At 36.8% G+C, this 21,469-nt stretch overlaps 1 protein-coding gene across 11 annotated transcripts in view; it reads left to right on the top strand.

Moving 5' to 3' along the window:
• The window catches only part of ESCO1 (establishment of sister chromatid cohesion N-acetyltransferase 1), an 84,618-nt gene that overhangs the window by 49,065 nt on the left and 14,084 nt on the right, over positions 1-21,469 (top strand). For all 11 annotated transcript variants that reach the window (XR_003516892.2, XR_003516891.2, XM_027575977.1 and 8 more), the window contains one exon: positions 316-447. Coding sequence is in view for 9 of the 11 variants with exons in the window: in XM_027575977.1 (XP_027431778.1) it covers positions 316-447 (132 nt within the window). In the remaining 2 variants the exon portion in view is untranslated. The remainder of the gene's footprint in view (positions 1-315; positions 448-21,469) is intronic.

Below are 21,469 nucleotides of genomic sequence, written 5' to 3'. Positions count from 1 at the left end.
CTTTGTTCTTATTTATAGAATATTTCCTGTTTGGGGTTTAGGACTAAGATTGTAGTGTTAAAAGATCTTTCTCAGTTCTTTTCAATTATTAAATGCTGTGAATCGAGTGATCAGATTACTAAAATGGAAACAGTTCTTAATAAAATTACACACAGATTTCACAGATTAATGTCTTTTTTAATCAACACTGAATATTTTTTGTCATATAGGTTAAATACTTCTCCTTTATGTTCCCGTTATAGCTTTAGAGGCTGATGTTCTGGAATTATTCCTTTGGGAGGGGAAAAAAAACTTTTGTTTGTTTTTTATAAATAGGATGCAGGACAAAAAAGATTTGGAGCAGTTTCCTGTAATGTTTGTGGCATGCTTTACACAGCTTCAAATCCAGAAGATGAAACACAGCATCTGCTCTTCCACAACCAGTTTATAAGTGCTGTAAAATATGTGGTAAGTGGAGTTCATGACTTCTAAAATGCAGTGTCAGATGAGTAGGTCAGGATCTTAAAGAGATGAATTGCAAAATTTAAGACATTGAAAAATTTCTGTTTTTAGGAAGTGATAATATATACAAAGCCCTTGTATGTATGTCGGCTTATTTTAAAACAAAGTCAATTAAAAAAATAAATAAAAAAAATAAAGTCAAACATGAAGCCAGCTAACTTTATTCTGCCTGGTTTATGTTGTGGGATTCTTTATTTAAGTTACATATTTAAAGCAGTTATTATACCTCATCTCTTCTAACAATGCTATCAACTTGAGTATTTAAAATTTTTTCTTTAATAATTATTAGCTGCTGATAAGCCTGTTTAATATTCATAATAGCACAACTTTTTTTCTGAAAACTGATAGTGATATATATTATACCAAATAGATGGTTTGGGAATTTTTCTTTACCTTCTTTTTGCTATCATGAGAGTTTTTCTTTATAAAATTAAAAAAGAAAAATTCTTGAAGGTTAAGATGTCAGAATTTGCTGTATACTTAAAAAAAAAATCCCACAAAGTAAATATGTTTTAGCATATATTTTTGTATGTGCATTTGAGACACAATGGGTATTATTAATAGTTATTTCTGGAAATGGCAAAATTTTGAATAATTTTGAACCATTTCAGATATCTTGTGAAAATAGTAATTTAATGTAATTGCTGTTTACCCATATCTGAAATGGAATCTATTTTTATTCTATACATGTTACCTTCAGTACTGTACACTCAACTTAATAAGACCTCCAGGATATCTGAACTGAGATCACCAATTCATTTCATATAGGCTTTTACATAAGCAACAGATGTTGGATTGTTTAAAGATATTTATTAGCTTCAATTAAATTTGTATCCTTATTTTTGGTTGAAGGGTTCATATTTATTGTTTCATTTATCCAGTTACTTCTACCCAAGACAGGTAGGGTTTTCTTTTTTGGTTCTCTATTGTGGTGATGCTTTATACTCCTTATTTCATTTGTCTTTTCCACACACACACCTGCTTCTGTCACCTAACTAAATGCAGTATAAGCTGTGTGGACATAAAATATCTATAGCTAGATACTGATTACTGTTTGAAATTTGTATTTTTCCAATTTTACTGTATTAATATCCTTACAACTTGAAAACAAAAATAGTTCTATCAGATAGCTAAATTATAGAATACTTGGCAAAAACATTTTATTCAATGTACATAAATCTGGTAGAAGTTAGTTTAAATGAGTTTTCAGTTTACATCATTTAATTCTTGTGATCACTTTTGTATTAGGTTTAAAAGCCTTAATTTTTCATCTTAAGGGAAGATCTTAATTTCTGAGAGTAAAAGCAAAGAAATTGGTAAGGAAATATGTACTCTGCACTTCCACAGTACCAAGGGAAGCTGGTTTATGGCACAAGATGGAGTCATCACCTTCTAAACAAATTCTGGCTCTTGCAGAGCTCTAAAACAATGTAGCAGTTTAGGGAAGATTGATTCCTGCCCCAGCCCTATCCTCCTCCTACTTCCCTCACCCCAACCTTGATGGGACAGAGCTATGGGTTATTTTTATTATTTTTGAAATAAGCTCAAGAGAAGGAATTGAGTTTAGCAGTTGGCCATCCTTTGCTAACATCAAGATCAATATTCTTATCTTTTGCTATTTTCAAACGTAGGTATACATAGTTTAAAGTAGAGACTCCTCCAGAACATTGTAGCATTCTTTTTTAGTTATGGACGGAGGATAAAAACATATGTATATGTTAGAGATGTTCTGCTGTGATCACAGCTCTGGATTTGGGGTTGGGACATTAAACATTTATTGGACACCCAGTGTGGTGCTTTGCATTTTTGTACATTTAATGAGCAGCTAGCATTGTGTTTTTGGATTAAGCACTTTTTTTTCTTTCTTTTAATAAATTGAGATATAATTGAAGTTTAAGCACTCTTAAGGTGTTTAAGAAAACATCTGATTTTAAAATGTCAATTTTATCTGTTTATGTTTCCTGGAGAGAAGCACATAGAAAAGAAGTCATTTGGTGTTCTGGCTTTAATTGATTTTATTTTATTTTATTTATTTTATTTATTTTTAAGATTTTATTTATTTGAGAGAGAATGAGAGATAGAGAGCACGAGAGGGACGAGGGTCAGAGGGAGAAGCAGACTCCCTGCTGAGCAGGGAGCCCGATGTGGGACTCGATCCCGGGACTCCAGGATCATGACCTGAGCCGAAGGCAGTCGCTTAACCAACTGAGCCACCCAGGCGCCCTGGCTTTAATTAATTGAACAATGTTTGGGGACTGGAAATAAAGTGTTGATCTACTTAAGACTATTTAAAAATAGAATAAATTAGATCCCAATGAGTTTTACTTTTTAAATTTTAATCATATATTTTTAAGGAAATAAATAGCTTTTCCTTAGGGTAAAAATTTTCCTTTAGACATGGTAATAATCTGTAACAGTTAAAAATGGCTAAAGACCTTTTCAAAAGATTTAAAATCATATTTAAATTATTTAGTCATAGAAATTGATGTCCACAGAGCCTATTTTTTTGGCTGGTTAAAATATTTTTTTTCCTTATCCTCTTTGGTAGGAGAAAGAGTGATGACGCTCTCTATTCCTTCATAGCACCCCATCTGCCTCATTGATGCCATTTGAGGAAGTGCATTTTATCTAACTTATTAGAAGCTATTTAGGAAGGAGCTGTTAATGCTTCAGGAGGAGCCTGGACTCTGGTTTAGACCTACAGACCTTCAGTTTCCCTTGATCATCTGGGGGTACTCTTTGCTAAAGGTGTGAAGAGAAAGCAGGAAAAACTTCCCCTAGAGCACTGAGGAATGTTGCCAAGCCTGGAGTCTATCCAGAATTCAGCTATTATTTTGAACTTTGAGTATGTAGCCAAGGAATCATGTTTGGGTTCTTTGCAGAGAAATTTCTAACTTAATCCTTTTTTCCTCCATCCTTCCTTTTATCTCCTTTGAATTAATATCTAACTGAATAAAAGCTCTGTGGAGGCCTCTACTCCAGGGTATATGATATGCCCTTGCCTTCAAGGTTAGGAGCAAAGCCTGAAAGAAATGAAAAGTTAACAATAAGAGATTTATTAAAGCAGTAAGTCAGTATTAATTATTTAAATTTAATTATAAATTAGCTTTACAATTTAGAAGTGGTAATTACTTTGGTGGAGCAGTGATCAGAAGGGTTTGTTTTCATGGGTGAGGAAAAGTTAAGATTTGATTTTTTTTTTTTTAAATGGACAGACACAAGGAGGTCATCTATTATTGATACCACAGTATAGCTAATGAGAAAGCTTAACATCTTTGTGGGGAATAATGAGTAAATTTTTTTTCTTACTGAATTAGAGATTTTGTAAAAAGACCAGAAAAATGCATTAGGTCAGATTGTGATACTTTGGTTTTGATGCCATTTGGCCTTTTTCTTTTCTTTTAGATACTGAATTTTGAGCATTGTGAATGATACAGTTAAGTTTAAATAACGTTCAATGTAGAGAGAAAAACAGTATTTAAAACATTTTTAAATTTTTTTTTTTTTAAGATTTACTTATTTTAGAGAAAGAGGGAGAGGGGCAAAAGGAGAGGGAGAGGTAAAGGGAGAGAATCTCAAGCAGGCTCCATGCTGATCTTGGAGCCTCATGCGGGGCTGGGCACAGTCCCATGACCCTGAGATCATGACCTGAGCTGAAACCAAGAGTCAGACGCTTAATTGACTGAGCCACCCAGGCACTCTGAGAAATAATATTTTAGTGAAATAAAAGGAGAGAGTAGTACATGTAGTGGTGTGTGTGGTATTGGATTACTATGGCATTGGTAGAAATGGGGAAACTGATGACAAGAAAAACTGAAGAAAGATTTGACAGATTTCTGATTGGCTATAGAGCTACACTCTCCAGTATCGTACTACTAAACCATCAGAATAAAAATACTGTTCCTCCTCATGGGGATGAAAGGTACAGCATAGGGAATATAATTAATGGTATTGTAATAGTGTATGGTGACCAGTGATAGCTACACTTGTGAGCCCTGCATAATTATGGAGTAGTTGTATAGACTTGTGGAATCACTGTGTTGTATACCTGAAAGTAATGTAACACTCTGTATCAACTATACTTCAATAAAAAATAAAAGAGAGATATTGATATATATCTCAAAAAGTGCTGTTCCTCACTCACACTAGCCAGTATTCAGTACATTCATATCTTGCTGGAGGCTACCTTATTAGTTAGTAGATGTAGAACGTTTGTATTGTCAAAGAGAGTTCTCGTTAGTGCTGCTACAGAAAGCTGAGTCAGGGCAACCATGGTCCAGGAACTCTTACTTAATCTTTAATTACTTTAATGTGAAATTTGAATACCTGTTAACATACTTCTACATACTTTTTCTATATTCCTTTTGAAGGTGTTAGGAAAAAGGGAACTGGGTGTTAAAAGAGAAATAATACAGCAAGAATAGAGATTTTATTTATTTTTTAAACATTTATTTATTTGAAAAAGCAAGAGAGCACAAGCAGGGGGAGGAGGGGCAGAGGGAGAGAGAAAAGCAGACTCCCCACAGAGCAGGGAGCCTGACCCCTGGTTCAGTCCCAGGACCCTGGGATCATGACTTGAGCCGAAGGCAGACGCTTAACCGACTGAGCCACCCAGGCGCCCCACGAGTAGAGATTTTATATCTCAAATTTTTGTTTATCTTTTCCATGACTCCGATTTCTAATTTTTCTACTTTGTTGTATCTTAAAGACTGAGAATATTATGATACATAAATATAGGATGGGAGCAGCACTTCCAGATCTTAGTCAGAAATTAATTTTGCTTTGGTATGGAGGGCCACATAGTGGAGGAAAAATGCCTTTAGAATGAATGTTACATGCAACAAGTTTTTACATTTTTTTTTTAAAGATTTATTTATTTGACAGAGAAAGAGAGAGACAGCAAAAGAGGGAATACAAGCAGGGGGAGTGGGAGAGAGAGAAGCAGGCTTCCCGCTGAGCAGGAAGCCCAACTCTGGGCTCAACTGAGCCACCGAGGCGCCCCAGTTTTTACATTTTTAAAAAGAGTTTACAAATTCTGGGGGAGGGAGAACCTATAATGTAGCTAGTGGCAAATAAAAACTTCTTTTAATCTATTCTTCCTCTGCTTTTCCCAGTTCTGGAAATGGTGCCACCATCTAACTCGCTTCCTCAAACTGAAAACTTGAAAATACTTCAGTTTTCTTTTTGCATTCCATATACTCAAAGAAGTATACTCAAAGTATACTCCTATATTTATCATTAGTAAATCTCTCCTTCAAAATAGATTCCAAATCCTCCCACTTCTATCATGTCCACTGTGCTTCTACTCTAAACCAAGCTGTCATCATTTCCTGCCTAGTACTGCTTCCTAACTGGTCTCCCAGCTTCCATTTTTGTTTCGCTATGGTCTTTGTCTCAGCCATCTTTTAAAAACTTAAATCAGATTATATACTTCCTTTATTTAAAATTCTCCAGTGAATTCTCATCACACACAGACTAAAATCCAGAGTGTTTACTGTGGCATCAAGGCCTCACATCCTCCAGCTTCTCTAATCTCATCTCTTAACACTCTTACCCATACTTGCTATATTCCGTTCGTATATCTTTCTTTTGTTCCTAAACCACTCCAGCCACATTCCATTCCTAGTGTGTTTGTACTTCCTTATCTTTTCCTGGACTGTTCTCTCAGATCTTAGCACACCAGCTCTCTTCATTTAGGTCTTACAATCTCAGAGATGCCCTCCCTGAACACCCAGTACAAAGTGGCTCCCTTTCTCCCTACTCAAGCAGTATTAGTGTTATTTTCTTTCTTTCTTTTTTTTTAAAGATTTTATTTGACAGAGAGACACAGTGAGAGAGGGAACACAAGCAGGGGGAGTGGGAGAGGGAGAAGCAGGCCTCCTGCCGAGCAGGGAGCCCGATGTGGGGCTTGATCCCAGGACCCTGGGATCATGACCTGAGCCAAAGGCAGACGCTTAACGACTGAGCCACCCAGGCGCCTCAGTGTTATCTTCTTTAGATCGTTTTCCCCACTGTGAAGATTTTTTTGGTGTATCTCCCACTGGAGTAGAAGCTTTGTCAGAGCAGAGTCCTTGATACTCTGTTACCACATTTAAATAGCACCTGCCAATGTGCAGTAGGGGCTCAACAAATACACTGAATTAAAGAGCAGATTTTGATCTGAAGCCAGAAAACAAAGAGTGTTTGAGTCTGTTATCTCATATAAAAATGATATTAAACCAGAAAATGTTTCTGGGCTTTGGCAACTCTTATATTTATTGATTGGGAATTGATACTATAAATATCTTTTGGGGGGAAATGAAATAATATTGTGTATATTTGATGTGTTAGGCAAAATAGAACTATTAGTAATGTACTTCAAAATATATAAAAGCAGCCCAAATTTGAATTCACTGTGGCAGTTAAAGGTTTATTAACTAGGTTTGCATATAGAATTACATACCTGACTGAATTTAGGTGCTAAAGTGGTTCATTCCTCATTTAGAAAAATAGTGAAAGTAATTTAACTCCTTTTCTTACAATATGTAAGATCATTTTATACCAGTGGTTTTTCTTCAGTTTCATTTTAAAATTTTACGTAAGATGTATTTTCGTTTATATATATGAAAATAATTCTAATCTTTCTGTCACGGCATGTACATTTTTGGAAGTTTCAGTTTCTCTGTGGAAATCCTTTTCACATAGTTTGTCCATCTCTCTTTTTTTTTTAAGATTTTACATATTTGACAGAGAGCACAAGCAGGGGGTGCAGCAGGCAGAGGGAGAGGGAGAAGCAGACTTCCCGCGGAGCAGGGAGCCTGATGCTCGACCCCAGGACCCTGGGATCATGACCTGAGCCGAAGGCAGACACTTAACTGACTGAGCCACCCAGGCGCCCCTAGTTTGTCCATCTTTTCCTTTAAAATCTTTAACATTTATTACAGAAATTTTCAAGTTCTTTTCTGCTAGTTCAGACATGTGGGTCATCACTGGGCCTGTTTCTGTTGCCTTTTTTCTTCTTGATCTTGGATCATAATTTCCTAATTCTGTCCATGGTCTAGTTAAGTTTTTTTTTTTAAAATACATTTATATTTTTTTATTTTTTATTTTTTAATGCTGATAAAAACTTTTTTATTATGTTCATTTAGCCATCATAGTTTTTGGTATAGTTTTCATTGGTTCATTAGTTATTTATAACACCCAGTGCTCATCACCACACGTGCCCTCCTTAATACCCATCACCCGGTTACCCTATCCCTCCACCCCCCTCCCTTCTGTAACCCTCGGTTGGTTCCCAGAGTCCAGAGTCTTCGTGGTTTGTCTTCCTCTCTCATTTCTTCCCATTCAGTTTTCCCTCCCTTCCCCTGTGGTAATAGACTTTTTTTTTTTTAAAGATTTTATTTATTTGAGAGTGTGTGAGAGAGAGCACGAGTGGGGGTCGGGAGGGGGAGAGAGAAAGGGAGAGGGACAAGCAGACTCCGCACTGAGCAGGGAGCCCAATGGGCCCAATCCCAAGATGCTCATGACTTGAGCCAAAGGTAGACAGACACTTAACCAAATGAGCCACCCAGGTGCCCCAGAGTAGTTTTAGATTCATAGCAAAATTAAGCAGGAAGTACAGAGATTTCACATATATTACCCTCCACCCCCCCGTCACACACATGTTCAATCATACTAATACATTTGTTATAATTGATGAACCTGTAGTGACACACCATTATTATTCAAAATCTATAGTTTTTATTAGGGCTCATTCTTGGTGGTGTTCCATGGGGTATGAAAAATTTATAATGACATGTATCTGTTATAGTATCATACAGAATAATTTCACTGCCCTTAAAATCCTCTGTTCTCTTCCTTTTTACCCTTGCCTTCCTACTAATCCCTGGCAAATACTGATCTTTTGTACTGTCTTCATAATTTCACCTTTTCCAGAATGCTATATGGTTGGAATAATACACTATATAGTTTTCTTCATAATTGAGTTCTTTCACTTAGTAATATGGAATTAAAGTTACTCCATATCTTTTCATGGCTTGATAGCTTGTTTCTTTTTTAGTGCTGAATAATATTCCATTGTCTGGATATACTATATTTCATTTATCCATACACCTACTGAAGAAAATCTTGATTGCTTCCAAGTTTTGGCAATTATGAATAAAATTGCAATAAATATCCATGTGCAGGTATAGGCTTTTGTGTGGAGATAAGTTTTCAACTCCTTTTCCTAAATAGGAGTGTGATTGCTGGGTTGTATGGTAAGATTTAGTTTAGTTTTGTGAGAAACTGCCAAACTGTTTTCCATAGTGGCTCTACCATTTGGTATTCTCATCAGCAATGAATGAGATTTCCTGTTCCATGTCCTTACCAGTGTGTGGTGTCATCGTTTTGAGTTTTGGCTGTTCTCATAGGTGTGTAGTGGGATCTCGTTTTAATTTGCATTTCCCTGATGACCTGTGATGTGGAACATGTTTCATATGCTTATTTGCCATCTGTATATCTTCTCTGGTGATGTGTTTGTTCGGGTCTTCGGCCCACTTTTTAGTTGGGTTGTTTTTCTTATTGTTCAGTTTTAAGAATTCTTTGTTATCTTTTGGATAACAGCCCTTGTCAGCTCTTATATTTTCTCCTAGTCTGCAGCTTGTCTTCTTATGTTCTTGATGGTGTCTTTTGCAAAGTAGAAGTTTTTAATTTTAATGATGTGCAGTGCCTTTGGTGTTACATCTAAAAAGTCATTGCCATGCTGAAGGTTTTCTGGATTTCTTCTTTGTTATTATCTAGGAGTTTTATAGTTTTGCCTTTTATATTTCTATGATCCTTTTGAGTTAATTTTTGTGAAGGGTGTGAAGTCTGTACCTAAATTCATTCTTTTTGTATGTAGATGTCCAGTTATTTCAGCAGTATTTGTTGAAAAGAATGTCTTGTCTCTGTTGCATTGCAGTTGCTTTTTTTATCAAAGATCAGTTGACTATATATATGTATTTTTAAAGATTTTATTTATTTATTTGACAGAGGGGGACACAGTGAGAGAGGGAACACAAGTAGGGGGATAGGAGAGGGAGAAGCAGGCTTCCTGCCGAGCAGGGAGCCCGATGTGGGGCTTGATCCCAGGATCCTGGGATCATGACCTGAGCTGAAGGCAGATGCTTAACGACTGAGCCACCCAGGTGCCCCAGTTGACTATATTTATATAGGTCTATTTCAGGGCTCGCTGATCTGTTTGTTTCTTCTTTCACTAGTATCACAGTCTTGATTACTGTAGTTTTATATGTCTTTTTTTAATGATCGGTTTTTTTACAAAAGTTTATTCTTAAATGTCCATCACTGTCTGAGACAACACTTCATTGTAGCTATAGGTGGCTACAGATGTTTAAACAGGAATGGAATTAAGGATCACCATTGCCTCAGGTGCAAGAAAAACTCATTGCCATTTTTCTTAATTCCACCTGTAGCCAGGGTCCCTTCCCCATGGACTTCACTTATAGCTTGTCGAATTTCTTCTCCTTTTTCTGTTTCTGCTTGAATGCCTTATCTCATCCATCTCCTTGGCCTGCTTCTTGGGCTGCTTCAGGGGCTTCTTGCCACCTTTGTGGCCGGACATGCACCCCTTCCCCAGACCCTGCCACCAGACAGGGTGCGCTTTATAGTAAGTCTTGATGTCAGGTAGCATCAGTCTTCTCACTTTGTTCCTCTCCTTCACTATTTTGTTGGCTATTCTACCTCTTTTGCTTTTCTGTATAAATTTTAGAATCATTTTGTCAGTATCCACAAAATAACTTGCTGGAATTTTGATTGAGATTGAATTGAATCTGTAGATCAAGTTGGGAAGAACTGACCTCTTGACAGTATTTTTAGCTTTCTAAATCTAGTCTCAAAATTTTTTATTGGGCATTTTTATTGGCATTGTGTATGAACGGATAGTAGAGACTGAAGTAGAGCTTTCCCTTTCATTTTTCCTAAGCGTTTAACCTTTCTGCTGTCAGGCACCTATAGCCTGTCAAGCAGCAGGTGCTGATCTCTTAGATCTAATTAAGAATTGAGTTGGGGGGCCTGGCTGGCTCAGTTGGTAGAGCATGTGACTCTTTTTTATTTTATTTTTTTATAGTAAATTCTCCCCGCAACGTGGGGCTCGAACTCATGACCCCAAGATCAGGAGTTGCATGTTCTACGAACTGGGCCAGCCAGGCACCTCAAGCACGTGACTCTTGACCTTACAGTTGTGAATTCCAAACCCCTGTTGGGTGTAGAGCTTACTTAAAAAAAAAAAAAAGACTCAAGTTGGGATGAAATTTTAGTTTGTTTTCCCATCCATTTTGGTTTTTAATGTTCTGAGGTTGGGATCAGGTGCCTCTCTCCAGAAGAAATTGAGGATCTAAACTCTGTAGATCTCTCTATACCTTCCAGGTCAACTCAGCAGATGTCCCGGTGGAGAATTATTTCTGTGTTTGAAGCTCCTCCATATTTCAGACAGCCATGCTAACTCAGCCATTAAGATTTGGTTTTTCTTGTCCCAGCAGGACACTCTTCTCCTTGTCCTCTGCCTATGGCAGTTTTTCTTTCTCATGCTCATGCTCCCAGGCTTGGTCAGTGTCTTAGGATAAAAATGGCTGCTGGTCTCTGCTCATCTAGGAAGGGTTAGTTCATCCCTGGAAATCAGTCCATAGCTCTTCAGTGCTTTTAAAGAAAACATGGCTTTAGTTTATTGGTTGTTTTCTTATTAAAAGAGGAACAGTGATTTTCTATGACATGCTTTGTCCTAACTGGGAATATAACTCCCAAAGATGTACATTTTGAGGGGTGCCTGGGTGGCTCAGTCGTTAAGCATCTGCCTTCAGCTCAGGTCGTGATCCCAGGACCCTGAGATCAAGCCCCGTATCGGGCTCCCTGCTCAGCGGTAAGCCTGCTTCTCCCTCTCCCACTCCCCCTGCTTGTATTCCCCCTCTTGCTGTCTCTCTCTCTCTCTCTGCCAAAAAATAAATAAAAATCTTTAAAAGAAAAAAAAGGTACATTTTGAGAACATTTTTCAGTACTGGAGGCCCCATTTATATTTGGGTATAGGAGTGAATGGAGTTTGGACTATGAGTTTTTAAAAATTATGACCAATATTGAGGAGGTCAGTATATTTGTGCTAAGCCCCACATAACCTTGAGACAAGATTTACATCAAATAAAATATTTCTTACATATTGGAAAGTCATTATGTATGTTGAAAAGTGCTTAACTAAATTGGTGAATCCTAATAAAGAGCTATTTAGGATTCCATAGTATTTGAGAATGACAGGAGAGAAAAGAATCTCATAATTCCTCTTGTTTGACTTTGCATTAGGTCTGACCCAAGGATATCTTATGAGAAATATTATTCCTATAGTAATAGACTTTGATGTTGTAATTATAGTAGAAGTTCTTTTAACTGACAAAATTGGAGAATTGGGTCAGTTATTCAGAAAAGTTGATTCAAGTGGACCCTTGGTATCAGAGTACTTGAATAACAGCTTAAATCATAAGGCTTTGTATTAAGAAGTCTGGAGGCATGTAGTTTTAGGATTGTTCCATCCAGCAGTTCAACCATGTCATCATGAGTGCTGGCTATTTCTCATTCAGTGCTCTCCTCTCTTAAGGTACTGACTTTCTGGCTTCATAGCTGTGAAGGACCACTTCATGGTCCTTAAAGTAGACTGTTGTAGTCCAGATACTGTGTTCAAATTTAAAACAAGAATGTTTGTTGGGGTGGGTACCCTATCAGGCAGGCCCTTTTAAGTGGCTTTTTCCTTTCATCAGTGAAGGACAGCATTTTTCCAGAATCTCTTAAAAAGTTCCTTTCGTCTCCTTCACCAGAACTAGGTCTGGTAACTACCCTTAGCTGCAAGGGAGCTAGGAAAGCAAAAATCTGGCAAAAAGAACAAAGATAATGATAATTGGTTTATGCCAGTGGTTCTCACAGTAGGGGAATTTGATGTTGTTACACAACTTCTAGTAGGTAACATCTGGAAATATGTGGAGAATATTGTTGACATTTAGTGGGTAGGGGCTAAGGGTGCTAAACTTTTTGCAATGCCGTTCCAAAAAAGGTAGAACATTCTAGCTGAAAATGTCAGTAATAGCCCTGTTGAGAAACACTTAGACTAATCATAATTTGTGCAGGTATTACCAAACAAAATGGGACAAAAAAAGAATGGGAGAGAATGGCTATAGGATAGGCAAAGGGAAATGTTTTCTGTATGGTCATTACGTAGTTTAAACATTTTACTATAACTTGAAGCATATACATTTATATTAAATGTAATTGCTATGGGGAGACTGTTTCTTTGAGTATGGATCTGCTGATTAGCTTTGGTTTTTTTCTCATATAAATCATACTCCTAGCTAGTCTCTGTGATATACTTTAAAAAAAAAAAAAGAACTTAGACATTGCAAAGCAATCTGAGACTCTGGGTACAGAATTATTCTTGTTATATTTTTGATTTTTAAAAGAGGCTTGGCCTATTTTGCTTTTTTCCAGAGTATTCTATCTATCTTCATTAGAACAACTATCTTTCCACTGTTTAGCTAATATTTGATTACATTTTATAGTTAAAAATAATAAATAGGAGCACCAGGGTGGCTCAGTTGGCTAAGCATCTGCCTTTGGCTCAGGCATCGAGCCCCACTGTCAGGCTCTCTGCTTTGCGGGGAGTCTGCTTCTCCCTCTTACTCTCCCTCTGTGCTCTCTTTCTCTCAAATAAATAAAATCTTTAAAAAGTAATAATAAATAAATTGGCATACACAAGTTTAGGAACAAATGATACTTGGTAATCCTGTCTCACTCAGGTGTGGGATAACAAGGTTGTTCACTGGTCATCTGTCAGTGTGCTCCAGGTATCTGTTTCTGTTACTCAGGGAAAACTGAGCATTAGTTAATCCAGCAAGTTAATTAGGTGGGTATCAATTAAGAAAGTTACCACCATATAGTAAAATACTAATAGCACAGATTGAATTCTGGACTCTTCTGAATGATAATTTGGATTACTTTCATAAAGACCAGATTTCATCACTTCTCTTTTAGGTTTTTGTTTTTCTTAATCAAGAAATTATTGAGCTCAAAATAGTTTTAAGACTCTTTCATTTTATCTATGAAAATGTTGTGCTGTTCAGAACATATAAAGCACCTCATGAAAACCTCTTTCTTAGGACTTAGTTTTCACCATTCCCTGAGAAAAATTTATTATTAAAAAAATGCATATCAGGATGTTTGAGGAATGGGAAATAACTTAAAAAATAGATGTCACTGTCTAAATCATTGAGTTCCTTCCAAAATGATTTTTTTTAGATTTATTTATTTTAGAGAGAGTACGTGCATGCGCCAGTGTGGGGAGGGGCGGGGGGGGGAGCATCTCAAGCAGACTCCCCGCTGAGCACAGAGCCCACAACCCTGAGATCATGACCTGAGCCAAAACCAAGAGTCAGACACTCGACTGAGCCACCTAGGTGCCCCCAAAATAATTTTTAAAATTGCATTTCAGTATCAAATGGTCTTTAATTATGAAAAGGCATTGAGAATTTTTTTATTATATATTATCATTGTATTACCCACAAGAAAGAACATTTAAATACTTTTAATTTGTTCTTTTAAGGGCATTATGTTCTTCAAACTTCTACTGTGGAGAAAATTTTCTTTTCACATTCTTTTCCTTAAAAAGATTATAATTTAGGTAAACGAAAGAGTGGCCTTCAAATTTTTTATTCTTCAACTTACTAAAAATTTATAAAAAGCAGTGTATATATCTGGAAGTGAAAATTTCACCAGTATTACAAGATATAAAATGAAAAGTGAAAGTCTCCTTACCTTTTCTCTATTTCCAGTCCCATTCTCCAGTGATAAAGCACTTTTTTCTGTTTGAGTGTTTACAGCATAACTAAATAAATTAAGCTATGTATGTATAGCTTATATTTATAAAGCTGTATATAAATGTGTGTGTGTAAAATCTTCTAATTTTTATTAAAGTTTTGTTTTTAGTCCTGTTGATTGCCTTTAATTTTAATATTTATAAACATTTGACTCCTTGATGCTTCCATTATTCCATTCTCAAGCTTCCAGTTTCTCAGTTGTAGTTAATTATTGTAGTTATTCTGTAAGTATTAACTTACTCAATTCACTGTTAACCATTGAAGTAGTTTTCATTCCTCTTTCATGGATTGCAAAACTGAGGCATAAAGGGTTATTAAGCTTTTGGTTTCATAAATAGAGGTTTTGGCTCTTCAAGCGTGTGCCATCCTTTCAAAAATAAATATTATGTACTTGATTTACTATGCTATGAGCTTGGGATGAAGTCTTGGTCCTTTTGGAACTTACATGGTCTATGTGGTATTTCTCATTTTAAACCTTGACAGCCTAGTCATCCTGAAACTCCAGATCCCTGAAGCTTCCATCATTCCTAGATCAAAGAGAATTGGTCCTTGAATAAAGGATTGGGCAAAACAAATAGTTTTACTGGAGGAATAGAAGTTTTCAGAGGTTCTAGCTTTTATTCATTCAGCTTAAATATTGCAGCAAACCAGAAAAATCTTGCTGGCGTAACATACCTAAAAAAATGAAAAGTCCATAAAGTGCCTTTAGAATAGAGTCAGATTTTCCTAACTTAAAACTTAAATTCCTATATAAGTTATTTTACATTTAGGAGAAATAACAACGATAACAATAACAAATGACATTAATTAAAGGCTTCCTGTCTATCAGGGACTGATCCAATTTTTTACCTCTGTGAAACTTCTTATTTCTTTTAGCGAATCATGAAGTAGTTACAGTTAATTTATAAATGAGGAAATAAGCAGAAAGGATGTGTATTTGCCTAAAGTCAAACATAGGTACTAAGTAATGAAATTGACTCTATAGAGTCCTTGAATAACAGACTGTAGTTTTTTACTTTTTATTTGAATTTCAACAGAATATATTGTATGATATAATTTAGCTCAGAGAAATAAATTGACCCCAATTACTTTTAAACTAAAGTCCGCTCAGATGATCTTTCATGTTCTTTTGAATTTTTAACAATACAAAGGTTTTAAGTGACACTTGACACGTTTATGTTTATAATTGGAAATTGAAATCCATGTTAGGACTATTTATTTTTGCTGTTGTCCATCTGTCCTATATACAGCTGCCAAATTCATCTTCATTGGGCTCAACTATAGTCATGATTTTTGCTTATCTAAAATCTTTCTTGATTTCTCCCTTTTTCTCCCAGGCATTCATGGCTCCTGAACATTATTGGTTCTTGTCTGCCCTTGTAAATGTATTTCTCATAATTTCCTTATAAATTCTCTTCTCTAGCAAAATTGATACACTCATTGTCTTATGCATGGCTTATAATTTTCCACCTCTTTTTTTTTTTTTTAATTTTATTTATTTATTTGACAGAGAGAGACATAGCGAGAGAAGGAACACAAACAGGGGGAGTAGGAGAGGGAGAAGCAGGCTTCCCCGCGGAGCAGGGAGCCCGATGAGAGGCTCAATCCCAGGACCCTGGGATCACGACCTGAGCCGAAGGCAGACGCTTAACGACTGAGCCACCCAGGCACCCCTCACCTCTGTTTTTTAGTTTGTACATTCTACCACGGGGAATGCCTTCCTGTTCTCATCTGTACTCTTAAAGGGGAAATACCATCTCTTCTGTGAAACACTTTTGGTTTCCTCTTTAATCCCAATAAAAGTTTTTTCTCTGCTTAAAATCGTTGTAATACTTTTTATTTTTTTATTTTTATTTTTTTCGTTGTAATACTTTTTAAAATATTATTTTGCCTTCTCTTGGAAGTTCAAGCTTCAATTTGATAACTGCTTTTTTTGGAATTAAGAAATGCATTAAATATGCACATTGGTTGTAAGACGAATTCTGGATTCAGAAACATTGAATTCAGTATATAAAAAGTTTAGTTTGAATCAAGGAGAACTTCCTTTCAAGCATAGAGGTATATGGATTGCACCTTCTATTACAGACATTTGTATTATTTATTTCTCCTATTTGATTTGTTAAGATTCTTGAGGTCATTGTGGCATAATAGAGAAGAATGTGAGTGAGCTTAGTTAAATTAGAAAGATTTGGTTTTCTAGAGAGCCTCTTATATGACCATTGCGAGTTAAGTAACCTTTTTCACTTTTTTTTTAATCTGTAAAAAATGAAAAATCTCAGGTAATTTTTTTCTAAGCTTATTTGTTTTTCAAACATTATTAATTACTATGTTCCATAGTTTAAAAGTTATTAAAATTATTAAATTTTAAAAATTACTATTAAAAAGATAGTTTTTTCCATCATGTAAGATCACAGGCAGTGCAAGGGACAGATAAGTAAACATATCTAAATCCTGTGGAAAGTGCTAGAGTAGTAATACATACAGGGTACTCTCTGAATGTAGAGCATAAGGATATCCAACGAAGATTGGAAAAGTGAGGTTAATACTTGAGTAGAGTCAGGACAAGTTAGGAGTCCTTTGTGCCCAGGAGAATATAGAGCAGAGGCATTGGACCAGAGGAATAGTGGGTGTAAAAGCTGGGATATTTTAAATATGTCCTGTGACTGGGTCTTGTGTTAGGAAAGCTTCAAGAGGGGAAGCTTGAAAAGGTGGGTGAAGAGCCAGATCACAAATGACCTTGTGAAGGTATCACAGATGAGGGCGCCTGAGTGGCTCCGTCGGTTAAGCATCTGCCTTCAGCTCAGGTCACGATTCCAGGGTCCTGGGTTTGAATCCCGTGTCAGGCTCCCCGCTCAGTAGGAAGTCTGCTTCTCCCTATTCCTTTACCCCTGCCCCTGCTCGTGTGCTCGCTCGCTCGCTCTCAAATAAAATCTTAAAAAAAAAAAAAAAAATCACAGATGAAAAAACCTGCAAGAAAATGCTGTTACCATGATAGGAGCTATTATTTATTGGGTGTATATTATTTGTGTTAGGCACTGTGCTTAATATTTTATCATGTTTTCTCAGGTTCTCAGTAATTTTGTATTACGGGTTTTTAAAAATTTTTTTATTATGTTAATCACCATACATTACATCATTAGTTTTTGATATAGTGCTCCATGATCCTTTGTTTGCTTATAACACCCAGTGCTCCATTCAATACGTGCCCTCTTCGATACCCACCACCAGGCCAACCCATCCCTCCTCCCCCTCCCCTCTAGAACCCCCAGTCTGTTTCTCAGAGTCCATAGTCTCCCATGGTTTGCCTCCCCCTCCGATTTCCCCCCCTTCATTTTTCTTTTCCTACTATCTTCTTTTTTTTTAAACATATAATGTATTATTTGTTTCAGAGGTACAGGTCTGTGATTCAACAGTCTTACACAATTCACAGTGCTCACCATAGCACATACCCTCCCAGTGTCTTGTCACCCAGCCACCCCATCTCTCCCACCCCCCACCAATCCAGCAACCCTCAGTTTGTTTCCTGAGATTAAGAATTCCTCATATCAGTGAGATCATATAATACACGTCTTTCTCTGATTGACTTATTTCACTCGGCATAATACCCTCCAGTTCCATCCACGTCGTTGCAAATGGCAAGATCTCATTCCTTTTGATGGCTGCATAATATTCCATTGTATATATATATGCCACATCTTCTTTACCCATTTATCTGTCGATGGACATCCTGGCTCTTTCCACAGTTTGGCTATTGTGGACATTGCTGCTATAAACATTGGGGTGCACATACCCTTTCGGATCACTACGTTTGTGTTATCTTTGGGGTAAATACGCAGTAGTGCAATTGCTGGGTCGTAGGGCAGCTCTATTTTCAACTTTTTGAGGAACCTCCATACTGTTTTCCAGAGTGGCTACACCAGCTTGCATTCCCAACAACAGTGTAGGAGGGTTCCCCTTTCTCCGCATCCCCGCCAACGTCTGTCGTTTCCTGACTTGTTAATTTTAGCCATTCTGACTGGTGTGAGGTGGTATCTCATTGAGGTTTTGATTTGGATTTCCCTGATGCCGAGCGATGTTGAGCACTTTTTCATGTGTCTGTTTGCCATTTGGATGTCTTCTTTGGAAAAATGTCTGTTTTTATATCCATTTTATAGGTGAGGAAACCAAGGTTTAGAGAGGTTAAGTAATTGGCCCAAGGCAACACAGCTAGTAAGTAGCAGAGTCTGGATTTGAATCTTGGTCTTAACTGATTTTTAAAGTCTTCTTTATTGCTTTGTATGCTGCTTAGATCAGTGGTGTGCACACATGGTAGGTGGTCAGTACATATTTCTTGAATTGACTGAATTTTTCCATCTAATTATTCAACTTTTCATACTTTTTTTTTTTTAAGATTTTTATTTATTTGACAGAGACAGAGAGCACAAGTAGGGGGGAGTGACAGGCAGAGGGTGGAGAGAGAAGCAGGCTCCCCGCTGAGCAGGGAGCCCGATGCAGGACTCCATCCCAGGACCCTGGGATCACGACCCGAGCTGAAGGCAGATGCTTAACTGACTAGTCACCCAGTTTCCTTCGACTTTTAATACTTTTAAAGTTCAGTGAAGGTCACACTGAGGAGAAACATATCTTTATCAGTAATGCTGATAATATACGAATATGTTTCTAAAAAAAAAGGTCCAAACATGCATTTAAAACCAGCTGCTTGGGATAGTTAAGTATTTTAATACCTTTATTATACCATTTTATTAAAGTAAAATAGGAAATATAGATAAGCTAAAAGGAAAAACTAAATCACTCAGATTTAAAAGATGAAAAGATTGTTTTTTACATAAAAGTTATTTAAAGAATATAACCACACCTTAAAAAATAGTTAATTCCTTGATATCAGATATTTCTTTAGGGTTCAAAGCTCTCCAAATATAATTTCTATACTGTTTATTTGTTTGAATTAAGATCTATATATTGCATTTGTTGGTATACCTCTTAAGTCTTTTAATCTAAAGGTTCTCCCTCTGTCTTTTTTCTTGCAATATTGATAATTTTTTAAAAAGCTGGTTGGTTTTATTTCTTTCATGGGTATTCTCGTTCAGCCTTTTATGAAAGCGATTAGTATGAACTTTAAAAATTGGGGTATAATTTGCATACAGTTAAATGCACAGATCTTAAATGTTTGGTCGGTGAATTTTGACAATTGTATACATCAGTGTATCGGCTACTTAATGTATTTTGTTTTCAATTAATACCTTTTTTATTTTTTATTTTTATTTTTATTTTTTTTTAAAGATTTTATTTATTTATTTGAGAGAGAGAGAATGAGACAGAGCACAAGAGGGAAGAGGGTCAGGGGGAGAAGCAGACTCCCTGCTGAGGAGGGAGCCCGATGCGGGACTCGATGCTGGGACTCCAGGATCATGACCTGAGCCGAAGGCAGTAGCTTAACCAACTGAGCCACCCAGGCGCCCCGCAATTAATACCTTTTTTAAATGGAAAGAGAGGAGAAATCCTTTCCATTCTTTAGATTCTAAAGTTTAGAGTAAGTACAGTGGCAAGGAACAACAAATAGTCATTGTTTGCTGTTAGGGTAAGCTTTCACAGCCAGATGGGTGAATTAAGAAAATTTGGGGTTTGGAAAATACTACTCACTAGCAGAGGGATGTGTGTAACATGTTAGAGCTAAAGGCGAGAAGTGTAAATGCACTGCATTTGAATTTATATCTTTGCCGAAAGCTGTGGCTGTTTGATTTTTCCTCTAAATTGTATATGCCCTTCCCCCACAACCTTCCCCTCTGCCTTAGTTTCAAGCAGCAGATAGTCTCCTGTAAACTTTTTAAAGTCGGGAGGATCGTTGTGATTATTAACTCCAAGAAAGAGATAACTGCAGTTGAGGCATATAAATGTCTTGAGTATGTTATTTGACAGACATGAGCCAGCATACTTCTTTCATCTGTCCATGATGTTGTATTTAACTTCGGGGACTTTTATTAGTTAACTTGTGTTTTCTTAGAGTAGTGCACTGATCTTAGTTTGATATCATTAGGGAGGTAGAATGGAAGTTACTGAGTGGCTTCTCTGTGTGAGGAATTATCTTAAATACAACCCTTTTAACAACTAAGTGATGGAGGTGATGACAGCCATTTTGTACATATCCTAGATCAGGAAGCAGAGAGTTTGTGATTTGCGCAAGGTCGTATAGCTAGTAACAACAAAACAAGGCTTTAAACCCTGAAAAAAAATTTTTTTTAAGATTTTTATTTATTTATTTGACAGAGAGGGAAAGACCACAAGCAGGTGGAGCGGCAGGCAGAGGGAGAGGGAGAAACAGGCTCCTTGTTGAGCAGGGAGCCCGATGCGGGGCTCGATCCCAGGACCCTGGGATCATGACCTGAGCCAAGGCAGTTGCTCACCTGACTCAGCCACCCAGGTGCCCCTAAACCCTGAACTTTTACTCCAGAACTCTTAAATAGTTTTCACTAAAATATGCTGTCTTCATGAAACTTAAAAAATCATAATCTGCCCTTTGCAAATTCCTGCTGCTTTTTAAGTACATGAAGAAACAGACCCATATTTAAAACATAAAATTATGTCAAATCCAATTGTGATATGATTTTCTGTATGAATGTGCAAGTGTCAGGTTGTTTCAAGAGAAAGTTTAATACTAAAAAGATAGTAAAACAATTTGTCTAGTGCCTATAGTGCAATGTAATGACATTAGACCAGCATTTTTGTTTTTAAAGATAATAGGAAAATAACTTACCAAATTTTCTTTAGATAATTCAGCTGAGGAACTATGACTTATTTTTTTTTTTTAAGATTTTATTTATTTGAGAGAGCGAGAACACAAACGGGGAGAGGGAGAAGCAGGTTCCCCACCGAGCAGGGAGCCCGATGCGGGGCTCAATCCCCGGAATGACCTGAGCCGAAGCAGACACTTAACCGACTGAGCCACCCAGGCTCCCAACTATGACTTTTTTTTTTTTTAATTTTATTTATTTATTTGACAGAGAGAGACACAGTGAGAGAGGGAAGACAAGCAGGGGCAGTGAGAGAGGGAGAAGCAGGCTTCCTGCCGAACAAGGAGCCTGATGTGGGGCTGGATCCCAGGACCCTGG

The sequence above is a fragment of the Zalophus californianus genome, chromosome 14 (assembly GCF_009762305.2).
Source record: "Zalophus californianus isolate mZalCal1 chromosome 14, mZalCal1.pri.v2, whole genome shotgun sequence".
Classification (NCBI taxonomy): Eukaryota; Metazoa; Chordata; class Mammalia; order Carnivora; family Otariidae; genus Zalophus; species Zalophus californianus.
Note: the sequence above shows the minus strand (reverse complement) of the source record. Positions and strands in the feature narration are given on the sequence as shown.